This window comes from Bombus pyrosoma, linkage group LG3 (assembly GCF_014825855.1).
Source record: "Bombus pyrosoma isolate SC7728 linkage group LG3, ASM1482585v1, whole genome shotgun sequence".
Classification (NCBI taxonomy): Eukaryota; Metazoa; Arthropoda; class Insecta; order Hymenoptera; family Apidae; genus Bombus; species Bombus pyrosoma.
In genome coordinates this window covers 10,307,538-10,333,474 of record NC_057772.1, presented here as the reverse complement: position 1 = coordinate 10,333,474, position 25,937 = coordinate 10,307,538, and the positions used below count along the sequence as shown (strand labels likewise).

At 34.6% G+C, this 25,937-nt stretch overlaps 1 protein-coding gene across 5 annotated transcripts in view; it reads right to left on the bottom strand.

Annotated features, from left to right (window-relative positions):
* Positions 1-25,937, bottom strand: part of LOC122566114 (Down syndrome cell adhesion molecule-like protein Dscam2) — a 314,600-nt gene that overhangs the window by 14,732 nt on the left and 273,931 nt on the right. For all 5 annotated transcript variants that reach the window (XM_043722870.1, XM_043722867.1, XM_043722868.1 and 2 more), the window contains exons 7-12: positions 7,354-7,500; positions 6,696-6,836; positions 5,704-5,894; positions 2,827-3,067; positions 656-809; positions 439-590 (exon numbers count right to left, since the gene is read on the bottom strand). In XM_043722870.1, the coding sequence (XP_043578805.1) occupies positions 439-590; positions 656-809; positions 2,827-3,067; positions 5,704-5,894; positions 6,696-6,836; positions 7,354-7,500 (1,026 nt within the window). The remainder of the gene's footprint in view (positions 1-438; positions 591-655; positions 810-2,826; positions 3,068-5,703; positions 5,895-6,695; positions 6,837-7,353; positions 7,501-25,937) is intronic.

Sequence of the window (25,937 nt, the reverse complement as noted above, 5' to 3'; positions counted from 1 at the left end):
TTTAAAACCACCAGTTTCTCTATCACAGGCCATCTCTAGCGTGAAATTAAAAATCAATGAAATCGAATTAGCTTCGGTTAGATCAGACAATGCATTAAAGACGACGTAACCCTTGTCAAGTAAATTACCAAGTTCAAAATTACGACTACACCTCTCTGATTAATAATTTACCTATCAAATTCGCAAAATTGCTTATCCAATCTGTTAGACTAAAGATTAAACTTTATCACAGATGTAACCTGCATACTTCGAATTGAAACGATTCAATCTCTCACGCTTGATATCATAAGCCAAAAGATGATTCCAATTATCATAAATCTAAAGCCACGACAAAGATGAAACCATATCACAAATACAATCTCCTTGACCAAATTCGAACAATATAATCCGTGTCACGGCATTAGTCAATGTAACAAGTCAAAGGATGAATCGAATTACCATAAATGTTTAGTCTAGCTTTGTGCTCGACTGTAGCCAAGGTATTGGCAGCGACGCAAGCGTAGAGACCACCATCTTCAGCACCAGCCGACGATATGTTCAAATGACTGATCACGTCTCCGGACTGATCGACATACTGTCCTATCGCGTACCTGTATCGGGCATTGTGCTCGGTTAAGAAGCTGAATATTGATCGATGAGAGATCTAGATACGCACCTGTGTCCAGAGGCGATCTCGCTTAGAGGCTCTCCATCCAGCAACCAAGTGAACGATGGTGGAGGAGATCCGGTAGCAGAACATCTCAAGGACACTGGAGGACCTGGCCGCAGCGCTTGCTCGATGAACGTGTATTGCAACTCTGGTACAGTATCTGACAGAATACATCGAGCGTTAAATAGTTAATTGGGCCAAGTTATGTAGAAATTTGTCAATCCTAAAGACGACAAAAAATTAGTTAAACACGGTACGGAGCTCGTAGTTTTGTGATATAGGTTGCAAAAATAATGACCAATTTATAGAACAACTCTTACATTATACAACTATTAAGGATACCAAGCATTTTGCAGGAAACTTCTAAACTTACTATTAAATAAGTCATCAGAAAATATTGTAGAACAACAAGTAGTAGTAACAATAGTAACAATAGTAGTAACAAGAAATAAAATGTACCTAGTAGAGATTTGGAAAGACACATCTTTCTTGAGAAATTAAAATCTTAATTTTAGATCATTAAGGACTGGTAATTGAGGGCTTTAACTGAGTAAACAATCTATTGGAAAATACGTTCTTCTTATAATAACAAATACAATAAATATACCATAAATCATTTGCAAATTATTTCGCAAATGAGACATTTGTTATTATGAACTTCTATAAATAGAACATTTGCTGTATCATATATCTCTGTAAATGAAACACGTGCTAAGGAATAATATTTTTTTGACAAATATAGAATGTATCGTTTTGTACCTTTATTTCTGATTTTGTTTATATGAATTTCTAAGAAAAATGGGTTATTTGATTCCATTATTGTTGATGACTCATAATTATCGTCATTATTTGATTTCATAATATTGATTTTACCATGTTCAGATTCTTGTTTCTGAGCTTTTCAATTTTGTATGTCATAATAGGGATGAAGTTTTCAAGATTCCAATAATAATTGAACGGATACTTCGAATAAGAGAGTAAAGTACATGTAGAGGCACTTGACAGCAAACTTTCCAACGGTTTCTGTCCCGTGGCTTGCTACACAGAGACTTTATCCTTCGGACAAGATGATTGCCAGATATCGAAACATCTTCATAGCGTATTTTTAACTAGCCTAAGGACCCGCTATAAATCTTAGGATTTAGGATAAATCTTAAGATACGATACTTCCCGTTAGTAACTTTCTCTCGAGGGCGGTTAGCATCCTTCCTCAACCACCAACCTAGAGATTAACCAATTAACAGCAACGTCTATTTCTCTCACTTTCCTAACGAAAGTTTTCCTCGACGAATCCGATGATGTCGTATCCTTAGACACATCCCATCATAGTTTTCCTCCGTAGCATCATCGTGACGGAAAGTCAGTTGGTAGTTGATAGTTGACTAGAGTTCTTCGACACGTCTTGAGCAATCATCATCCGAATTCGCTCCGCGCACTCTGCTGAATCGCTATCGTAACGCATCATCTAGAAGTCGAACTTGTAACCGCGAACCGCTAAGTGAAATCGCGAGCTCTACGTAAAGTGTACACCGACAGTATAGTTAATAAATATACTGTTAATTAGACTCTAGTTTTTCTTCAGTACCTATCACGACCTAACTACCTCATACATTTAACACATTTTTGAAGAAAGCTGTTTTTAAGCTCAACTGTTCCACAAGTTTCAAACATTACATCAGCCTTTGAACAGATATCCGTCATTTACGTGTGCCATCACAATCCACATGTGCTACAAGCCCTTATTCGATGTTTCCATTCAATTAACGAGTTCTTGAGGAAAGTGGTACAAGCAAAGGAAATTCTTCAACTTGCCCAATCTAAACAAGACTTTATCAGATGTATCTCTCCATATAGTGGACAAATTAGTTCAACAGAAGAATATAGGCATTCAAGTTGTCATGACTAATTCTGAAACCTCCATCAGACTTTTAGATTTTGAACTTTCACGATGACCAGATGATATCTATAATTCATCTTTCAGTCGTGTTGAACCTGATCTGAAAATGAAGGTTTAACAATAGTGGCGCGAAACCTTCAGTTTCAGATCTGCTTCGAGCAAAAATGAGCTGGAATGTTCACGAAACAGTCAGAACGAAGCGCAACGTGTTAATAACGCGATTGAAACTCAACGAATCACAAATACGTATGTCGTCTTTATCAGATTCAGTCGAATGTACCTCCAAGTTTCAATTCGGCGGTAGCCTGCGCGTTCTCCTTGTCGCTTCTGACCAGGCACTGATACATCCCCTTGTCCTTTCGGCCGACCGAGCCTATCACAAGCACCAGAGGAGCCAGCAATCTGATTCTCGTGTCCTGCGCGGTCAATACCGGCACACCGTCGTGCAACCACTCGACGCTTTCGACCGGATAACCCTCCACCGTGCAATTCATAGTGGCTGACTCTCCGGAATTGATGATCTGTAAATACCGGGAAACGGTTAACGATTCGTGCTCGAAAGTTAATGCCCGTGCCGCGATTTACGCAGCTGCACGATCCTTCCCTCTTTGACACAAACACTGCACTGTTCATCCGCTTCGTTGATCGCCCAACCGTTTCATGGTGCTCGCATTTTTTCTTTATTCTTTTTTTTTTTTTTTAGTTTGTAAGATTTAATCGATCTCACGGAAGAGTATAGAGGTTTGTTGCAATGTTGGAGATTATTGGAAAGAAAAGTCTTTCGTGGAAAATGGATGGAATCGTCGAAGTGGAGATTCGATTTTGAACTTACGCGGTAAGTGTTGAGATGTTTGTGAGAGTTTCCGTGTTAGGAAGCTCTTTGGGATTCTTTGTTACGATTTTCCGGGTACAGTGATTTTATGAAATAATATAATGTTGGATTGTATTCTTTTTAAACTCTATCGTGAATCTTTGATTTGAAGCTTGTTAGGAAATCGTTATATGTGACGAGAGTTTTAATCACTTATATGTAATTTTATAGAATTTCCCTTTCAGATAATCGTCTCTTATCTTCGGTAGTGTAAGTAGAATGCTACTGTTTGAAATAATAGGAATAAAGTTGGAGAACAAATCTTCAAATGATTTGTTTCCCAGATTTTCATTTCTTATCTTTACTAATGTAAGCAGAATACGATTACTTAAAGAAAAATGGAAAGTATAAGACGCGTGAACTGTCAGTAATATTTTCCACATATAGTAATATTATTAAAAAATATATGGGAGAGTTCAAGCAGTACCATCTTCAAATCTTCTTATGCCATCTTTCTAGCGATCTGCTGTAAGACGTCTGTTAGCTACGAAAGTTTTATTCATCAATTTATCTGTAGGTATCCTTAGGTAGCCATCCTCTACAATTAATCATACGAAAGAAAAATTGTCTTCAGACAGTCATTTTTCACGAGCCTCTGCTTTTCGTTATTTTGAGAACGAAAACATTTTCACATATCAAATTGCTTACAATTCAAGTACTTTATACTTGATTCAGTTGGGACGTAATACATATGAATCGAAATAAAAATGACGCAAATGTACATTTTTACACAATTAACAATTTGAGATTAATAGGATCGTGAATTTATCCTGGTAATAAAAATCACAGGAATTTCACATTTTACTTGCAGTTTGTTAATTGCATATGCATGCATATATATATATACACACACACACATATACTTTGATTGATAAGAGGAATATGTTATCTGGAATCTTCATAGGATCAAATGGTTCGATCTTTACGTTGTTTCCGCGATTCTGGCGCGATAGTCGTAAAAGTTAACAGTAACAGTTTTAGTGTCATAGCTGCCACTTATGATAAGTACTTCACTATTGTGGAACACGAGGGTCAATTGTAATTGGATTTTATGACTCAGAAATGGTCGCGATTGAATTTTGTAGCCTGGGAGTTACCATAGTCGACTTCGACGGCTTAACGAATCCTTGCCAATTTATGTGATTTATGAATTCATAGAAATCGACACCATTACCTATGACTTGATTTGTGAAGTCGTGATCATGGTCTGTTGCAATTAAAGCTCAAGATTCAAATTTTTTAAAATCGTGATCTAGAATTCATATTTAAAAATTCACAAGTTATAAAAATGATATTCATATGCCTGTGTCCATAATAGTATTCTAATTTCACTTTTAGCAGGAGTAAAGGACTTTACAAATGATCAACGTTATGTTATTGAGGGTACTAATAAAAAATACAGAATAAAATACGAGCAGATTTAAGAGGTCTGTAAGCTATGCAAAAAGCATGTAGAATTAATATAGTAAAAAAATTATTACTGGAGTGGAATTATAACATAATAAGAGAGTGGAAGTGATAAAGTAAAGAACATAGAGGACGTAAGAGGAATATAGGCTTACAAGTAGAATGGAAGATATAGTACATAAAAGATAGAGTTAAAATAGAAGAAAGAAAATTAAAACATGTGCGACAAATAAATCTATAAAATTAAAAATAGTATAGATAACCATATATGAACAGTGACATGAAACAGATTTCGAAACTTCTCTTTATGTTACAACAAACAAAGAAATGAAAAACATTTAGACATGTAGAGCGTCTTCGTGTAAAATTCTGTCAATTCTTAAGTATTACACATATCTCATCATAAAAAGTACTATCCCTCAACAGCTTCAAGAAAAGTATGAGTAGCATAATTGTTCACTAACAAGGTGCGAAAAGATTTTTGGAAATGACTTGACATCATATTAGCGAATAGCTCACGATCAGTTCTATTTGACCTCTGATGCAGGTTAATCCTTTATTATATAATGGAAGTATAAAATAAATCTTTCTTATTGTTATTATTGGGAAAATATGAATTATCCTTGATAACACGACGAGAAACGAAAATAATATAATTAATAATCTCTCATCGAAGAAAAGGCAAAACACTATAATCTATCGCAGATATGTTATCGTTGAAAAGGTCACAATCCATGATATATGTACTATGTATATTTCTTTATTTATCGTAACATGAGGAGAAATTACGAAGATTTTTTCACACCACTGTATGTAGGTATGCAATTTTTAAGTCAAGTAAAGTTACACAGGAATGAAGGTGATAAATCGAAATCCTACCTGAACTCGGGGTTGTATTCGTGCGTTAAGTTTTGACGTAACCGACAGGTGTGTTTCCGCTCGTTGCTCGCCGACCTGATTGCTGGCTCGACAAATGTACCTTCCTGCGTCCTGAGCGTCCACGCGGCGAATTTGCATTAAATCGCCCCACAGTTGAATTCGACCAAATGACTCCACCGGTATCGAATGACCTGCAACAACAAGATATTCGTTGCTTGCTGCTCGATACTACTCTCGCTAACGCGGGATATTACATGTTATCGTACCTCGTCATTTTCATGCACACTTTCGTTCAAGACGAAGAATGGAAGGGAATAAAGTTGTTAAATTGAACTGATTGGCGTAAAATTTAATATAGGTGATGTATGTATTGTAGTTTTGATTTCACGAAGGTTTATCATTTTCATTTATTGCAATTATTATTCTAATTTTATAATTCAATATAATTAGGAAGTATGTAAGTTAATAAAGAATTGGATAGTTTAGAAGTAAAAATTAACATTTATGACCGATCAATCAGTACGTAAAAATTCCAAATTTTGTCGTTACCATCAACATGACGAAATAATCTTACTTTTTATTACACTCTTTATTTAAATTCGTGGAATTACTTAAACATTCCTTTCTTACAGTAAAATGCACGATGTATAGAAAATGGCAGTCAAAATTCTTAATTGTGTGTATAATTCTTTTCAAAATTGATCATATTACAAATCTTGTGGCTCTGATATTGTACCATTTGAGGACAGCATTAATAGCACATTAAATATTTAATCGTGCACAAGCTTGCAGACAAATGTTTTTGTATATATTTTATAAAGTGACCATTGTAACCAAATTCACATGAGATCTATTTTTTAAAAGCAGTCGTTGGAATTATAATTATTTAAACGATATTATGCTTATGATCTGATATGGTTTGATCACGTTGGATTATATGATGCTATAGTGCATTTAGATTACACAGTAAACAATCCCGTAATTAAACCAACCGTTAACATCGCGATACCAGGTAAATTGCGGGGGTGGAGTCCCCTGGGCTGAGCAAGTTAGATGAACGTCCGAGCCGCTTTCAGCAGAGATGGCGATCTGAGATCTCTGCATCAACCGTGGTGGCATAGATCCCGTTGGTTCTAAAAGTTAAGCGATATATATTCTATTAAATATTCATTCTCTTTGACAGTTGATGAAAATTGAACTTAAATTAACATTTCTATAATATAATTCATATTGTATAATACGGAATGTGAGTAAATATAGAAGTCCGAGTGAAATTTTGATATCGACGCAATTATGAATGAAATAATAATTAAATAATGTTGCAATCGATATTGTTATTTAATACTTCAATTAAAATTTCATTCAAATTTAAGTTTCTGCAATTCGTAGTATGGAATGTTAAGTGATTGTGAAAGTATAAATTAAGTTGTAACATTGCTATGATTATAAATGATATTATACATGAAGGGTAATAACGAATTAATTTTATAGCGATATAAAAATTAAACAGTATTTTAGTAATAGTTACATTATATCTAAATTTGCTTTGTAGCAAGAGAATCTTGGTAATATGGGGATAGAATGCTTAAGCAGAGAAATGTTCAGCAGTGAGAGAAAAATATGGTTTATGTAAAAATACAAGTAACATGCCTGCGACTGTTAACGTTGCAGGCTCGCTTCTTCTTCTTTCACCGGTCAACGCGTGAAAAGTTAAGCACGAATAGGTGGCTCTGCCGTCTTCCGGTCTGGCGGCTCGGATATGCAGGTCCCCCTGAGACGTGACCACGAACCTTCCACCTGCGATCAAATCAATTTCTCACTAAGAAAAATCTTAAAATTGACATAGGAATAGATTAAAAAAGGGAAACATTGAATTTAGTTCAATTTACGATATTATGAAATTGACAATCGCGTAATAAGCTTATCAGATTCGCTTCTGAGAAGTTCAAATTATTATCAACTTTTAAATGATATATCATAAAAGTAATATAATCTATTTGTTGAACGATACTGCAGCTTTTTTTCTAAGTACCATAGTACTAATTTCACTTAAGCCTTCATCTGGATTGGATCTTGGCGTCAATAAATGTTTCAATTACAAGTCCAGCGTGATAAAATTGATTTCTCAGAGGCTCAATTTATTATCGATGATTAAATGGTACACCTCCTAAAAGTACCATAATCAATCAATTAAACAGCGTTGCAGTTTCTATTCCGCTACAATACCAGTTTTCCTTAAGCTTTCATTTAGACTGTTTCTTGTCATCAGTAAATGTTTTAATTACAAGTCCAGCGTGATTTATGGCGTTTACGGATGAGACTGGTGAATTACATCGTCAAAGTAACGCAATACGTCAGCGGCCGACGTTAATCTCCAGTATTTGACGCGGCCTGCGAACGCCACGTTTCAAATAATCCCTTTGAAATAGCTTTACAAGCTGTGCAACTTTCCCACGGTTCAGACCATCGATATATATCGTGCATCGTATCATTTAATTCGTTGTTCGATTTCACGCGTTTTTGCCCAAAGTCCGCGAGAAATATCATTTTTCAACGTTTCGCTCGCGCGTCCTCGTTTTACGCAGCTTTTTATTTAACTTCCGTTGCAACGGCGGTGTATATCCGGAAACACGTCATATATTACGAGGTCGTACATTAAAAATCACGAAAAACAAAATGTTCTTCCGACTCGTGAAATTACTTACTGCTCTTTATATCCGCGAATGTAGCACGGCGAAATAATTTATTTAACGAAAGAATACAGATATTCCAGCACTTATGGACAATTTACAATGGAATTTATCTCCCAATTTAATCGTTATCAATAAATTAGATACACGAGATGAATGTCTACCCGATAAATAAAAAGTGTACGTAGATTATTTGAAACGAAGCTCAACTTGAAGTTTCATCGAGTATCCCGTAGAATTGATCGTTAATGCTCGTTTTCCTCAATTCTTCACCGAGTAATAATTTATATAATGGGGACAACGCCTTTGATGATTTATTAGCCAGCGGATATAAATGTGAAATAATATTATGGAAGTAAGTAATGAATATAAATATTAAAATTGCTGGAAAGTATCATCAATCTCTTGGTATCGTTCACGATATATTTGTGTGTAATAAAATTTGATAAATGAAGAATCGCGTGATAAATACGTTTTGTTGGATTATTTTGAGAACTATCTTCATGTATTAATTCATTTTGTGTGTAATATCTCGTCTCTTTTTTTGTTTTGTTTTTGATATTTCGCGAGAGCTTGATGGAAAAAATATACCTTTAAATCATTATACTCTGTACGTTATTTACATTTCATTTATTTTTCCATCGAAAATAGTTTTTATTAACGGTATAGAAACATGTATCTTCATTTTGACGATTCTCTAAATAAATTTTTCAATAAATTCAAGTTTTATGAAGCTTTTGCGGTTCGAAACATTATTAGAATCTTGAAAAATTGTTTAATCGACAAACGAGAAGTGTATCGTTTACATTTCATATCGGAAGAACTTTAATTCGAATTACAAATTAACTTCTGTTACGTACAGTTTAAAAATATTAATCATTCGACATGAAAATCATTCAAATGAATATAGAAATCGCAAAAGATAATTATCAATTCACCATGGAAATTAAATAACATTAAATATAATGCTTATAAATTTTTACATATTCAATTTAATGAATGTAGAACATTATTAAATTCATATAAAATTCATGAAGAATAAACACACATTAACATTCAATGCAATGTTTCATAATTTATAATGCTCCATATAATGAAGATAAAACACAATAACGATTATAACAAATTGTTAAAAGTGCACAGAATGGACAAAATATGCAAAAATGTATAAAACATTTAACGTCATATATACATTAAATTCATTATAATATCCAGTAGATAAAACAATTTTCTACGTAGCTTCCAATCTTCTAATCGATATCAAACTATGAAAGCAAATTAAAGATTCAAACTACATTAAAACATGTATATACACACGTTACAAACAGAAAATGTCTCAATGGACTGGATGTCTATTATTTACATGCATTATGTTACCATATTTACCTGTCATTATTTATAACAGATCACAAATAAACCAGGAAATTATTAAAAGAATTTATCTTCGATCGATCAATCGCATTCAGTACGGGAAAACAAAACAATTTTATTTTGCACATCTTTGTAACGCGATCGAAGCCGATATTCCTTTTGGAGCGCGACTGTTCCCGATGGAAAGCGGCTTCAGGAGGCCGGAAGCAGGCGGCACGATCGAAAACAAAAGCTGGTTATGCGTGGATTTCATGGATCCGGGGGAAATAACGCGATAGCTTCGATATTTTCGTCTCGATTCCAATCCGCGCGAGAGGTTATGCAAAATCCTCGGTATCTGTCGATGAAATCCCGCTGCCGACGTACCGTCAGGCGTGAAATTTTCAATTTAGTCGGAGCCAACGGCCGCTCGATTCGCCGGACCTCGGCTCTCTTCTGCTTCTTTTCAAGATCCTTGCTTCGTCCACCAGATTTCGACTAAGCTGCTCGCGTGTAACTACCCTCCACGCCAACGTAAACGCTCGGACATTTCGAGTGACCCTTGAATCCTCCGGTTCAGCGAAAATGAAATTACTCCTCATAACGATCGTGATGTGCAGATTGTTTTCACTTAGTTTCTTCATTTTTACTTGTCGAAGCTATCTCGTAGTTTGGATTGCCAGCTTTTTTGTATCGTTGAAGTTTTCACAAGTTTCGAGATTCTTCGGTTCTATTGTTATTCGGTATCCTTCTATCAAGGAGCTTTTTATATTGTTGACAATAGTTGAAACTCTGGATCTTCTATATTATTAACAGTATCTGGAATTCTATATCTTCTGTAGCCAAAGAAAACGTTATTTGTGATTCTTTGCTTTCATTGTTATTTATAATATCTTTTTATTGAGGATATTTTTATATCACTAACAATATGTAGAACTCTATGCTCTCTATATTATTAACGATATTTAAAATCCTGTACCTTCTATTGTTATTGACAATACCTGAAATGTCATATCTTCCAAAGTCAGAAAAATAGGAATTCCAAAATCTACGCAACAGTCTTTCCCAACATTCTACATCTCCTTTTTAAACTTTTTAAACTTCACGACAAAACATTTTTCTTTCTCTGCCCAATAAATATTTCCAATCCATTTCCAATGGAATCGAACGAACCAAAGTAGCTATTTATTACCCTCGATCGAACATTCGAGCTGGTGCTTATTTCCTAAGTACGCACACGGTCTTTTTGTTCATTACATCAAATAATGTTTTTACGCATGAAGGTATCCAACAATACGTGAATGGCCCTGAAAGAAACAGGAAATGAGGTTGCTAGACAGCCCCGACGGGGCCAAGTTTCTTGGATGTGAAAGAAGCAATTTAATATCGTCTCTCCCGACGGAATAAAAATACGGAGATAAATAGCTCGTAACTTGCAGCTCGACAGCCCTATGCGAATCGGAAGTACGATTACTGTCGTCCACCAGTGGGACGGCGCATGCACGTTCTTGTCACGAGGCATCAGGATGGATACGTGGACGTGGAGTCGCAGGAAACGGGCCAGTGGCAATCGATTCGAGCTTTATCGACTGTACCCCTAGTTTTTTCTTTCGTTCGATGTTCAATATATATAGACTTTGATAAATATGTAAAATTATCTGAAAACTCATTGTCAATCCCTTTCTTTTAACTGCGGAAGGCGTATAAATACGCCTTTAACTTCGCTACAAGGCGATGTCTTCGTTATTTTCAACGACACGCAAAGATGACGAAGAAATAAATTGTTTGGTACGGAGGGACAGATATCATGGCGAATACAAATTTTGTCTTAAGATCATATTTTTCGTGATTTCAAAATGACCAGTTTTTTTTAAATGGAACCATATATTTTTCAATCTTCTATAAAAAATTATTAATCTATTTATTTCGAAACACTACTAATTTGATAGATATTTTGACTTTTATTTTGTAAAACTTATTGTATGAAAGAAGGGGAAAACGAATAGAAAAATAGTTAGCCTTACGTCTTTCTTTGTTTATTCCCTGAAAATTCCCTAAGTGGTTTCTACTGTAACAAGCTGATTATAAATTAAAGTAAACCGAGTGCATCGCATACAATTAACAGCGATTGTCTTCTTGCACTTTATCGATCAATGACAAAAATATCATTCGATCTGAAAACCAGTTTCAGAATGTACCGAAAACGGTACACGTGGCTTTCATTTTTACGACACTTCCATTATCCCCAATATCAGAAGGTCTGACACGTCTTCGAGGCTTCTATCCTCTCGCAGGAACAGGATATGAGGAGAAAAGGGGTCTGCGCCGAGGTCTATCGATTCTTTTTGAAGTTTTTCTTCGAGTCACACCGGCGGCTGTTCGTGTCAAACGTCTGTCGGCCAAGCTTTGTCGTCTTCGCAGCGTCTGGATGGCGCATTTTCATTTTCTCCAAGAAGGGCAACATCCAGCCCTCTTGTCACGTCGTTGTCTCAGACACCCAGTGAAACAACGGAACACACGAACCATTCAGCACTTTTTTCCTCGAAAACATTCGTCCTTTCATGGAGATTCGTACAGAAAAAGAGGTTTAACGTCGAGAAACAATTCCAGTTTGGAAATTCTCTGGTAATTTGTTCCAAGTTTCGCGTGCTCTCCAGAGAAACACGTACATTTTTTATGACGTTGAAGATAGCGTGCGATTTCGTTTGTAACATCGTTTTAAGGTTTGAATTGGCATTGTTTGTTATAGTTGTCTCTGTTTATTTTGCCATTTTTATAATTGGCCACAAAAAGTATCCGGCTGTATTATGTATTTATTAAGTACTATTATGTATTATTATTGAATATACATATATGATTCAAATGCTATATTTAATATATTATTTATAAAATTATGTTTTAGAAAAGAGAAAATAAATTGAGATTTATTTTTAACGAACGCTTATTATTGTATTTTATAATGATGGACCAGTTGTTAACACTTACTAATTATCACACGTCACTGCAAAACGTACTAAAAACGACAAAAATAAGGACGATAAAAATCACAAATATCTCTAATATTTGCGTAAAAAGAATAACTTTAGAAGAATTATTTTCAAAAACCAAGTTTAATTATACCCGGCTGAAAATAATAATCGCGAACAACTTCGAGTATTCGTAAACCACAACGTTCTCCTCAAAACTACCTTAATAATATAAAATCACTTGATACACATCTGGAAATTTCCATGGCCCAATTCTCGTAGGAGCCTCAAAATCTTGCAGAAACTTGCGGCAACTTCAAAATTTCGTTGAACGAAACTTCTCACTCGATAATTACGCGACGAAAGCGCAGTGAAAGACGATCGTTCTTTCGTTCAACCGAAGTATCGAGAAGTTCATATAACGGAAGACGAGGCGTTTACGTAAAAGCTTCGAACTACTTTGTAAAATCTTCGAATGCCCTATGGACGCACGTTCGCGACAGATTCTCCTGGCACGTATTTCAATCGAGCGTTCGTTCGCCTGTGAAACTATCCCATTTGATCCCCTTTTCTTATGAGAACCGAGTCAAGAAAGAAGAATATTTTTACGAACAAAGGTGGAATAATTCCACGCACGATCTTTGAACCAATGCCAACGCAATATAGACAAGCTGTTTTTTGAATAATTTAAAGGAGTAATGGAGAAACTGTAGCAGTGACGGAGCTTTTAATTTGAGGAAATTGCTGACAAAGCTAAAAACTTTGATCTTCGATCAATATCTTCTTATTGAGTTATAAACGATTATAATAGTCTTGATTTAGTTATATTTAGTTATATGGTTAATTAGTTTTTGGAAAAATTTGTATTATTTTTCTAAAACGTATTATTTCTATTTGCTGTTTTTATTTATTGTTTATATTCATATATTTATACATATGTATTATTATTCAAATATATTGTTTTAAAATAGTTTATATTATTTTTCTACAATGCTTCATCATTAATGAACGTAAAAAATAGATTCTTCGATTTAGTTTCTTATTTTGTATCATAATTCTTCTTAATAGGAAAACAATTGCGCTTTAAGAGTTAGTAAAATAGTAAAATTATTTTTAAAGTTTGAAAAAGTAATCTCAGTTTAATCGATTATAGTTTGTGATATAATCTTTCTTGATGGAAGAATAATCCTGTTTTCCGAAGTAATGAAATAATAAAATAACATCCAATTGAATTTATTTTTCATGCGTGAAAGAGTAATTTAATTTGACTCGATTATGATTTGCGACACAATCCTTTTACGAAATAATTTTTAACGAAGTAATGAAATAACAAACTGATTCCTAGATATGGCATTTCAAACGTAAAAAGGTAATTTAATTTTATTTGATAATAATTTATGACATAATCCTTTGTTGAATCAGAGATTTTGTTTCATCGAGTAATAAGATAATAAAATGATTTTTAGTTAGCCTCTTCGGAACGTGAGAAAGTAATTTAATTTTTTGGCTATTATAATGCTTGGTCTGTGATATTATCGAAACAGTGGAATTACTTCAACGAAGAAAAACATGGTTTATCTATTTTTCATCTATAAAAACTGATAAATTTTATTTGTACTTTTCCAAAATAGTCATTTATTGCAATAGAAAGTCTGAAATAGTAAAGCATTTTTGTAATCGTTATTTTTTGTAGACGAATGTAATTTTAAATAAATTTTACGTATACAATGTTTGATTGTTACGGGTAATAAAATCTTCAATCATTCTTTTAAAAGTGCAATACAATTTTATATATCTGTATTTTTTTTCAAATAGAGCACATAGTAAACGTAATTTTAAAGAGCTTTATATCAAATTTGTTCTGAAATATCAACGAAACCATTCGAAGCAGCGATTTGTTCCATAAAATGATTCTATCGTTTCATTCTACTCCTATTCGTTATCGATTTCGTAGGAAACGCGAAGGGACAGTGAAATATTGGCAAATGTTTAAACATGCCAGCAAGTGTACGTTCCATGGTACAAATGCCTCTATGAAATACCGTTCAAAGTCCTTTCTTCGATTGACGTTATTCCGCTTCACGTGTCAATTCTACCTGTCGTACAATTCATTTTCAAACGACGTCCCTCGTAAATGTCTATTCTCCCTGATGCCTTGTAAATACGTACGTATCGAATTTTCATAGTGATAAGAAAAAGTCTTTAAACTATTAAATTGTTCCCATCGTGTCGCGTACTATTCGCAGCAATACGTATGAAAGTCGATGAAAATGAATTGAAATTACTCTCGATTCTTCGCGAAGAACGTACAAACCGTTTATACGTAACCAAATCCTACCGTGATACTCATCTCCTAAATATTACACTTAGTAAATGTATTATACTTCGAATATTTTATGTATTTTTAAATATTATAGGTATTTCACCGTTTTCAAATTTCCTATAAATATCTAATCATATGCAGTCCATTCTTCTCCTAAACCGAGGAAAAGAGTAATTCGCAAACGCTTCCCTAATCGCCTAATCACAATCTTGCGAAACCCAGCCCCCCCCCCCTAAATATTAAATATATACTTAACAAGTACCATACTTCGAATATTTTATATACATGCTTTTAAATATACTATGTGTATTTTTACATACTTTTATTTAGCTTCACTTGTATTTAAGAAAATTTTGTAACTGAATTTTCGCCCACTCCCACAAATCCGATCAACTTGAAAATTGGCACGTGTGCATGGTTTCCGCGACAATGTACAATGCTTTAACGCATTTATATGATAAACAATTTACAGGTCGATACGACTAAAAATTGCACTTTCAACCACCCCGGAAATCAATAAACATTTACAGTTCATCCTCCTTAAAAAAAAAAATGTTTAACAAATTTTTTCGTAATCACCACCGCGTGGCGTATCATTCACAGCAACGAAATTACTCCCGATTCTTCTCGCGAAGAGTGTGCAAAACATCCATACGTAAACAGATATCCACCCCCATCCGTCCATCCGAATCCAGCACGGGCTAACGGGCCGCTTCTACTCTCGTCCTGTACACGCTCAGCCATTCATGTCCCATACATATTTATGTCGGTCGGTTGCACGTAACAGGTATCACCTTCCACCTAACCTCTCCCTCATCCTCCCTCTCTCTCTCTCTCTCGTCTCCTGTATCAGTACAGGTATACACGAGACACCGTGTGTTCGCTGACGCAGGATATCACGGTGAACATCACGTCGTGTCCGCCTATGATACGTTTGTTTCGTAACCAACTGGGCCAACATTGTGCATGCTGCACGTCGCGTCGCACGGAAACACCTGCGCGTCCTCCTTAGTCATCGCAACGAGCAACGTTATCAGCGACGCTATCCTGACCCAAGAACAGTAGACGGAGCAGCCTTCGACGACGTCGTATCGCGGCGACGTGCCAACGTCGTTAACGCGTTCATCGTTAACGGGTGAGGTAACGGGTGGGTTGGTGACGAAGGTGGATGACGTGTCTCCCGCGTCTCCGGGGAACGATACAATCGATGGGACGATAGGTTTTCTTTTGTGCTTCAGGTTGAAGTATAGGTAGGGTTGTAAGATAATGGGCTTACTACGTGGCGAAGATGATGGCGAGACGCTGTTCAAGAGGGTTGATGATTGCTGCTGAAGGGTCTTTTTGGGGCGCGGATGGATATATCTATAATTTTAAATTTGATTTTCTTATGTTTTAAACAGATATGTTAATCGGAAGATCTCGTTGTGCAGGTGAGAATTATTGTCTTGTTTATATTTTTATACTATTATTATTATTATTATTTTATACTATTATTAATTATTATCTTGTTTATACTAATAGCATGTACTAATATGTATTTTGTATGCGATATTTGTATAAAAATATTTCAATAAAAATTGAAAAGCGGAAATAAATAAGGCTGCAAGTGATGAAACAAAAGTTTCGTGGAAAATACCATTTTATTCGCCGAAATGTAGTTTATCGATAGAATATAACGAAACTTATTTATTATAGGTTCTGTGCTATTCTATATAATTTTACAATATTTTTAGTTTTATATTTTAAACGTTTGTTAATCAATAACAAAAGGTATTTTATATTTTAAGTGAAAGTACCAGTACACATTTTCTGCCTTGATGGGATAAACGAAGCAGATTTATCTTTAATGTCGATGGCGAGTAATTTTATTTTCTTCTCTGTTATAATTCTTGTTTGATGTCCGAATTCTTTTTCGTTCATTACCTTTGCATCTCTCGTCACTTCGTCTTTCCATTTTTTTCCAACATTCATATTACTCATCACGTTTTATGTTTTCCACAGGTATAGCGGGTGTATATATGTGTTTATATTACGTTTATTTATACGCTGTCCGCGTGGACTGGTCACGTAACGAATGACGAGCAACGAAAATAAAAATAAATTCTTCTTGCAATCCAAGACGCAACGTACATGTCCGAGCACGAGGAGCTCGCAGGCACATTTAGCCTAATCTCGGAGACGAATCGTGTAACATACATCCTATATCACATACGAAATGCTACAAATTAATAACACTTGCCTCCATATTTAACGATATTGGTTTCCATATAAACAGCCTTTTTAAGGGAAAAAGAATTTTTTTTGAAAAGGCACGTACAGTCTTTTTTATTTCCCCCCTTTGATCATTTCGTTGTCTAAACTCTTCAGGAAATGGTACAAACGATGTTCTTTTGTAACAGACATTGAGAAATTATTAGCAAATTGTTAAGGAATATCACTGTAAGAAATTTTCTGTTTGCTGGAAAAAGAGAAGGATATTTGCAATTTTGTTTCTATGAAATCAGTTATTGCAATTATCGAGTAATGCAATGGGATCCGGTGATGGTGCAAGTTCATGGCCAAGACTCTAAGCTCCGAGTTTACGAAGTTTCAAAGTTTAACAAGTTCCGTGTCTATCGAATTCCCACGAGTTCGGAATTGTTTTCGCTTGAACTTCTAATTTGTTTTAATCGCGAATTCTAGTCATGATGTTCCAGCTAAATTGATTTGTTTAACCTATTTTTTTAATTTCTTTGATCGTTTAGGAAAATTTGATAAACGAAGATAAATATGAAAAAGTGGTTGAAATATTAATAAGGCTCTTGTAGAACTTAACTTTTGTATAAATATTATAGATAGTACTAAAATAATATGCAATTGGACAAATGTAAAAAGATTAGTTTTTAAATCGTAAAATTACTATTTTAATTACTATAAATCCAACATCTTCACTTCAAAATCTAATCTGATCGAATTTAAATTCTACGATTGACTTTTTCCCCTTCGATCTTTTTTATTTTATATACCTCGTATCTTATATGAATGCGTATTAATATTTGAATAAAAATTTCATTATCTCCATTTAATATTTAGGCAAATTTACATATATAATAAATATTTCGAGCTCAAACATCTTTTTCATATTACAATTCTACAGAAACATCATCTGTGTTATAACTGTCTATGTAACTTCTGTAACATCTTTTCCTTTCTTCTTGTAATTTCGCATGATTACAATAAATTGCAATAAAGCAATAAATTAAAATTTGAATTCTCTTTGAAAAGATATGGAATCAATTTAAACACAAATTATTTTCTCAGCGAAAATGAAAAAAATCCTTTCATAGCTATTCAACAAACAGAACCAGAATTATCCTGAACCAAATCTCGCGCCACGGTCCATCGACCGGAAGCTGGTGAATGATTCAAGCCTCCATCTTCCGCCGGTCCAGTAATTGGTACTACTCCACGAGGACGGCTAATGTTGACATCTCATTCTCCGGTTCAAACTAGCTCCCATTTCTATTAGCGACGTTCCAACTTAAAAATCTTCCTTTCCGACAGCGAAGCTTCGCAGAAGCTGGCCACCTCAAGCGTAAGTGTGTCCGCACACATTTGCACGGCAACTTCTCCGTGCCTTCCTGTTCTTCAGCTCATTTTCCTCCCTCTTTGCGTCGTCGCGTTACGACTTTGTGTCTCCGTACCTAACTTCGACTTCTTCTTTCGTTTTTGCTTCCGATTCTTTCACGTTTGTTTACTGGTAGACTATTTGTATCGTGGAACTACGATTCGTCCAGTGTGTTCATAGCATCTGCTCGTTTTACTTTGGTTTTAAATCTAATGTAGCGAGATACAGCCGAGGACGAAGATAAGTGGACAGATAACAAAAGTAGGTATCCATGAAGTTTCGTTAAGTAAGGCAAGTTTAGAGAAAAATTCAGATATTAATTTCAATTATTTACTAAACAATGTGCGTACTATAAAAAACGTATATACAGAAGCTGGCCGAATAATGTGTAAATATAATATAAAATATAAAAGCGCTTACTATGTGATTCCATGTGAGGAAAAGAATAAGAAAAAATATAAAATAAAATTGTTTCACTTTTAGTTGCCGAGAAAATACAGTTTGAAAATTTATCAAGTTAAGTTAAAAACATGACTAATCCTAGACTTTGGAATTAAATAAAATTATAAGTATAGGGTTCCACTATAAGAAAATACCGATGATCGTGGAATCTGATAAAAGAATTACCTCGGTAAAAAATTTCTTACATATGCGTCTTGAGACAGTGTAACTTTCTTCTGAAGAACACAATAATTATTAATACAATATACAATAATTCTTTCTATACAATAATTAATAAGTCAGATATTTTATGTGATCCCACTTAGCTGAATCACCCTGTATTGTAACAATCACGGATTACCTTGAATTAACTCCCGCCAATTTCGAATCGATAACCGTTCAGTTTAGAGATCAGAAATATGGAATTCCTTTCTATTCTCATAAAAATCGCAACATCTGTAGGGGATGTCCTCGAGGGCCCCGTAAGGAATCGCTACGACTCCTATGGAAAACTGAACGATAAACGTCGCGTCGAAGTGGCGCGCTCCGCTGGTTTTAATATCGGCAATAGCGAAAACAAATATGGCGACCGGAAGAAATATGGAAATATTCCGGGGGAAAAGCATTCAGAAGCGAACATCAGCCATGACGAGATGGTAATATACCCTCGTGCACGATGCCCCTCTCTCGATTGCAAACAGTGGACGGTTTCGTGACAAAATGTGGACAAAGAAAGAGGATGGAAAATGGACAGAGAAAGCAGAAATGGAGAGATAGCCTTTAGAAAATATTCAAACTGGAAAGGTGCTTCAGTTGGGGGACGAAAATTAAATTTGTCTGAATGGTTCTTGGGAATTTTTAAAGTACATTCTTCTGATTTTTGTTTGTTTGTTGCGTTTCATGGGGCATGTCTTGATTGAGGTAATGGAGTTTGGGTAGTTATGGTGAAGTTGGAAAGGATTTTTTGGTACTTTAGATACCAAAAAAAATCATTACCAAAAGAAAGAAAATTATTCTTTGCACCTTTTTCAAATTCTTTATAAAGATATACTGTTACTTCTTTCGTTATATTCTTAAAACTTCCCAATCTCTAACAACAATTAAATAAGTGTCCATCACGAATAAACAACCTCTATCTTTGAAGCAGTTAGAGGCCAATCAATCTATCTAAACTAATTAATTGCAAACACACAGAAGACGAATTATCCATCTTTCCACCATTTTCCAAGTACATTACTAATAAATTCTATTATCTCTTCTGTTACATTTTCCTAATCCGAATATCTAACATTAATTAACATCTTCTGGCTTCTAAATATCTAAAAACCAATTAATCTCCTCAAACTAATGAATTGCGAAGATCAATCTCTCCAAACTAATTAATTACCCCATTCCAGGCACATTATCGTAAAACCTCAAATTTCTAACTTCGTCTAATCCCGACCAAAATAAACCAAAATCATCGTGAAACTCTCAAACTATTTAAATTCCCGATACTCGTTGACCAGTACGAATAGTTGAATTTCCAGTCTGCTTTTTAATTTGTATCGGCGGTGCGTGGCACGAATTTACGAATAAATCTACTGAAAAAGAAGTAGGGAGATTAAGTTTCGAGGAGGGTGGCGGTATTTTTCCCCGAGGGTGCTTCGAGGATTGTTTATAGAAAGGCAGCAGTGAAAGTCTCGCGCCGTGGAAAATGAAGTTTGAAGACCTCCACTTCTCTTCTTTTTTTCCTTCTTTTTTTCGTCCCTTTCCTCTCTCTCTTTCTTCCATTTGATTTTCCAGCGAGACTGTTTCGGAGATTGTTTATGCGGGTCTCGCCGATGAAACTTGCACGCGTGTCGGGTATAAACGTTTAAACTTCTCTCAGCCACTACGTTCGGCGTTTTAATTGAAATCAACCCCTTTCACGATTACAAATCCATACACGTGGAGAACTTCCGCTTTAAACGAGCGGATGCAGACTAAAAAATTATTTCGATAATGGAAAGCGTGTTATATTGACGAAGTTTTCATACGTACAAATTTTGTAACAAGTTTTCACCAATTTTTCTCGGTTTTCGAGTATGGTAGAACGTTCCATGTTCCATGCTCGATGTTGGATATACTTTATATTGTATTTTTGACGAGTTAAGTAATTATTTAACGAATGTATAGTACTTGTGTAACTACAATGGTTACAAAAGTACTTATTCATACTTTTACTTTCCACTGAAGCTTTTTTATCGGGTTTCACAATCGTTTCACGTAAGTATTACATTTTTGTAGTAATATGAAAAGTATTACGAAATGGTACGAAACTTAACCTGCTTCAACTTAATTAATTAATAAATGTTATAATAAATTCAATGGTGTACAAATACTTTCTATAGTCGTTATACATTTATCCATATGACAAGCATTAAACATAAATATTCATACTGAATATTGAGATTTTTAGTATAATGGATAATGGACCATTTGAATCTATTTATGTTTTCTACGAAATATATACTCGCAAGAAATATTTTGTAATTTCTATGTATATTTTCGAATCAGTTTCAAACTTTACCAATATAATCGTGATAATCGAGATATTAGTACAGCGCTAATGGAATTTCAAAATGTCTTATGTAACACGCACAAAATATTCACAAAACAGGTCTACGAATATCGAAATAATTTTGTCAGCCAACGTATATTTATTAGAGTATATAAAATATAATTTGTGTTTAATTAAAATAATCCGAGTCAGCAGATTTAATGCTTTAAATCCTTTAATTATCGAGAATGTTACATCACTTAATTTCTCCACTTTCATCATAAATCTTCATATCCGTTAAATCTCTCGAATAATTAGTGTCGGATATGTAAGCATAATTAGTGTTTAATTAAAACGATTTGAGAAGACTTAATGCCTTATTACTGAGAATGTTACATCATTTAATTTCTCCACTTGCATTACAAGTCTTCAAACCGGTTACATCTCTTGAAATTTCACCCTTTCAACAAAACTACACGCTACAATACACACGTCATCTTCGTGCAATTGCGAAAAGCTCGCTTCCATCCTCATCAGAAACTTTCTTTCAACGTTTCGCACCTCAAAGATCTCTAAACATCCGTTCGAATATCTGCATCCTGTCTGATCTTTGGTCCCTCTGACGTTTGATGTAACAAGAACAAAAAGAAAAGAGTGAAAAAGAAAATGGAAATTCGTCGTCGACAGCGGATAAACGAAACATCGCGAAATAAGAAAGAAAATGACAGCTGGGAAAGCTTCGAGATCGTCTGAAACTGCTTTGTCCATTACGATGTGCTGTCGATTTGGATTTAACAACCGCTACGCTGATGAGACGCATGAGAACACGCGTCGTCGTCGTCGTCGTCGTCGTCGTCGTCGTCGTTGAAAGGACAATGAAGCACGGGAATTGTACAAAGGCATAAAGCCGGAGAGAAGCACGGCTAAAACACTCTTGAAACACGTCTGAATCGCGCGTGCTCCGCTGTCTGAAAAAACGGAAAGGAGTCGAGCATCTATTTCCGGTGCTGGGACGTCCCAGCCGACCAGAGAAGGGGATGCGATCGTTATTACAGGTATGAGGCTAGTTTTGTTTTAGTTGTTACTGCATAAAGAGATTGAAATGCAAGAACCGAGAATGCTGCATTAATAACGAGCATCTGCGCATTTTGGCTTTTCATTCTTAGAGCGTATTTTAAAATCTGCCATATTAACTTGAAGAATAGATAAATCTGATCCTCTGAATACACAATCCGTCATTTTAGAAAATGACGTGAAATCTTATTTTCATAAAAATTATTATATGTACATTTTCTAAATTTAACATTTCAACTCGACGAGTGGATGAAGACAATTTTGTCAATACACATAATCTGGTTTTTAGAAACGAGATCAAATTGTATTTTAATGGAAATCAACATAAGAAGCTTTCTTAAAATTTAGGATTTCAATTTTAACAAAATAAACAAGGATTATTTCCTCAAATATGCACAATCTACTTTTGCAAAAATAATGTCAAATCCTGTCTCAATGAAAATCAATATAAAAAATTACATATACCGATAGAACTTCATCATCCATCTCTAACTCGTTTAATTATAAGCTACATAATTAGAAAAAGTTTTTTCAAAATACATAAATAGACGTCGTTCAACTCTATCGATATCCATTAAAGTGTCATCCAACGTTTATTCCCAGTTCAGGCACGCAGACCGTTTAAAAACTATCAAACTCCGTTCACAAGTCCTACCTACCACCTGTTCGAAACACGTCCATCGAACGAACAACTTTGAAACAACTCAACAGTTAGTTGGCGTGTTATATTCAGCCCCATTCCTCCGCTTTCCATCTTTTCAACTTTATCGTGGACTCGTGCTCCTTTCGTCGAAACCGTTCCCGCCATCTTCCTTTCCCACGTTTTCTTCTCGCGATCGAATGTCATCCTCTATCTCTCTGGGGACCCACTGTGTTTGTACTCTATTCAAGTGGATATTTTTATGCTTTGTTGGCCTCGTTCGATCGTGTTTAGAATTTCATGGCACGAAACCACGATTTATCATCGTGTCGCTACTGATCGATTCCAGATTACATTTTTTGGTCGATTTCCGTTTGATCCGGCTGTTGGAGGTCTCTAAACGTTTGGAATGAGTTTTGTGAGAAGAATATATGGATGAAAGAAGGGATTGCATTATAGTTTGACGATTTTGTTAGTTTCTCGCAACGTACTGATGTTGTTAAAATAAACAACATAATTAAATTTCAATTTGCCGCGCCTTAATCGCAAATCTCGTAGCATCTAACTTTCGCTTCCGATCAAATGTGACTCAAAATAGGATAGTGAATTGCAGAGTGAAGATAATAAACTGCAGTAAACAAGAAGAAAATTGTGGAAAATAACAGAAATTTTTTTAAGCTGAATGATACAGTTAAGAGAAGCGATGAATAATCTAGAGAATGGCGCTAAAAAGGTAGAGGGAAAAAGAGGATGCGAATAGATTTTTTTAAATTAAATAATATAGCTAAGAAAAAGTCGCGAATAACGTAAAGAATATTGCGAGAAAAGAAGGAAGTGAAAGAGGAAAACATGCATAGGAAATAATTTTTAAATTCAGTTTATGTGTATTATAGCTAATTTTATGTAACAAAATAAAATTCACAAATAATATAACTTCGAAACGTCTAATGTTAAAGCTGCATTGTTATGCTATATACAATGTAAATTATTGAAATTTGTTAAAAAAGCAATAAATTTGCTTTGCTTTGAATTTGATTGGAGAAAGTTGAATGTTTCATTTCACTTGCCGTGTTAGAATTTTTGTATCTTGTATTTTGAGACAGTAATAGTTGAATTTAATCGAATTCTTAATTTACATTTGTTCTTTAATGCTTAAGTCAATAATTTCTCGTTATCTGTTCTCTAATATCAATTAAAATTTGAATAGCCTTATATTAATATGCTGTGGGAAGTGCACAATGTTTACGAGTTTTTCGTAATACGTGTATAGTAATTACGAATATTTTTAAATATTTCCAATCAAAAAATGAAAAATTGAAGGGATGTAACATCTCCGAAGCGGTCGTTTAACGGTCGAATTCTCCAGATGAATTCCTGTGGAAAACTTGTGAACTTTAACGAACATATATCTCGACGCTAATATTTTTTTTTTAAATATCAACAAAGGTGTGCCGTTTGTCAGCAATTAAAGTCAACTATTTCACCAGAAAGAGCGCGCTTCAAAGTAGGTTGTTTTTTATTTTTTAGAAATACCTAGACAGCGGAATGCTGTCGGCCATTTTATGAAATATTTTATGGAATATTGCTTCGTCGACAGGCATTCTAATTTTTACGCTCTCATTGTTTCACGACAACAGAATAAATATTGAAATATTTATCATTGTCGTAAACATAGGTAATATAAATGTATGGGATACCAAACAATTATTCTTCGTGGCTTTGCAAAGTGATTCTACACCTTCGGGTCGATGGAGATCTTTTAAAAATGTGCGGCACAAAATTGACCTTGAGTATTAATTTGGATGTAAAATCTTTTTCGTTTGCATCGTATGGTACACATCACGAGGAACAAAAGTCTCAAAGGAGCCACGGATCGCAAATGACATCTTGGAAAAAGATATTTAAACTTCCATTAGTCTTCTTAAACTAATTTTATCTATCGCATCGAGGTAATATATAAAAAACAAATAAACAAGAATATAGTGGTAGCATAATATAATGTCAGTAGCATCGGCTCTCAAAGCCATGACATGTATTTGACACGTATTCTATCATCTGTAGATTTGAAGAAATGATTATTTCTTCTTCAATAGGTGGAATTACTTCAGAACTTGTGTTTGTAAGTATCTATATGTAAGTAGTCTTGAGTACTTGCACAATAAGTAGAGTGATGTATCTGAATAACAGATACTTTTCAAGTAGGTATCTCATTAACAGATTTGATTAATGATATTAAACCTGCTAAGTTGTTTTGGTGGTTTTCGACCCAATTGTATTCTTCTAACGTTACGAAGTATATGGAGTTTGAACTAAATACGAAAGAAGTTTTATTCAAGCGCAAGGTTTCTCGTTTCAATTTTATGTTAATATCTTCTCCAAAAATATTACAACTTCTTTATGTTTACCAAAATGAGAGCAAGATTGAAATACAAAAATTGGAGGATCGTTGCAATGTTAATAGCAATGGCCAGCAACTGATTTTGTATTTTAAGAGCTCGTAGCTCGTCCAGACGATATTGCTTTTCGATCGATTGGATAATTTTACCGAATCCGTAACAGTCGATACACAATTCCTCACAATTCCTTGTCTTCGCTAAAGATCCTGATTACTTGCTTCGTTTG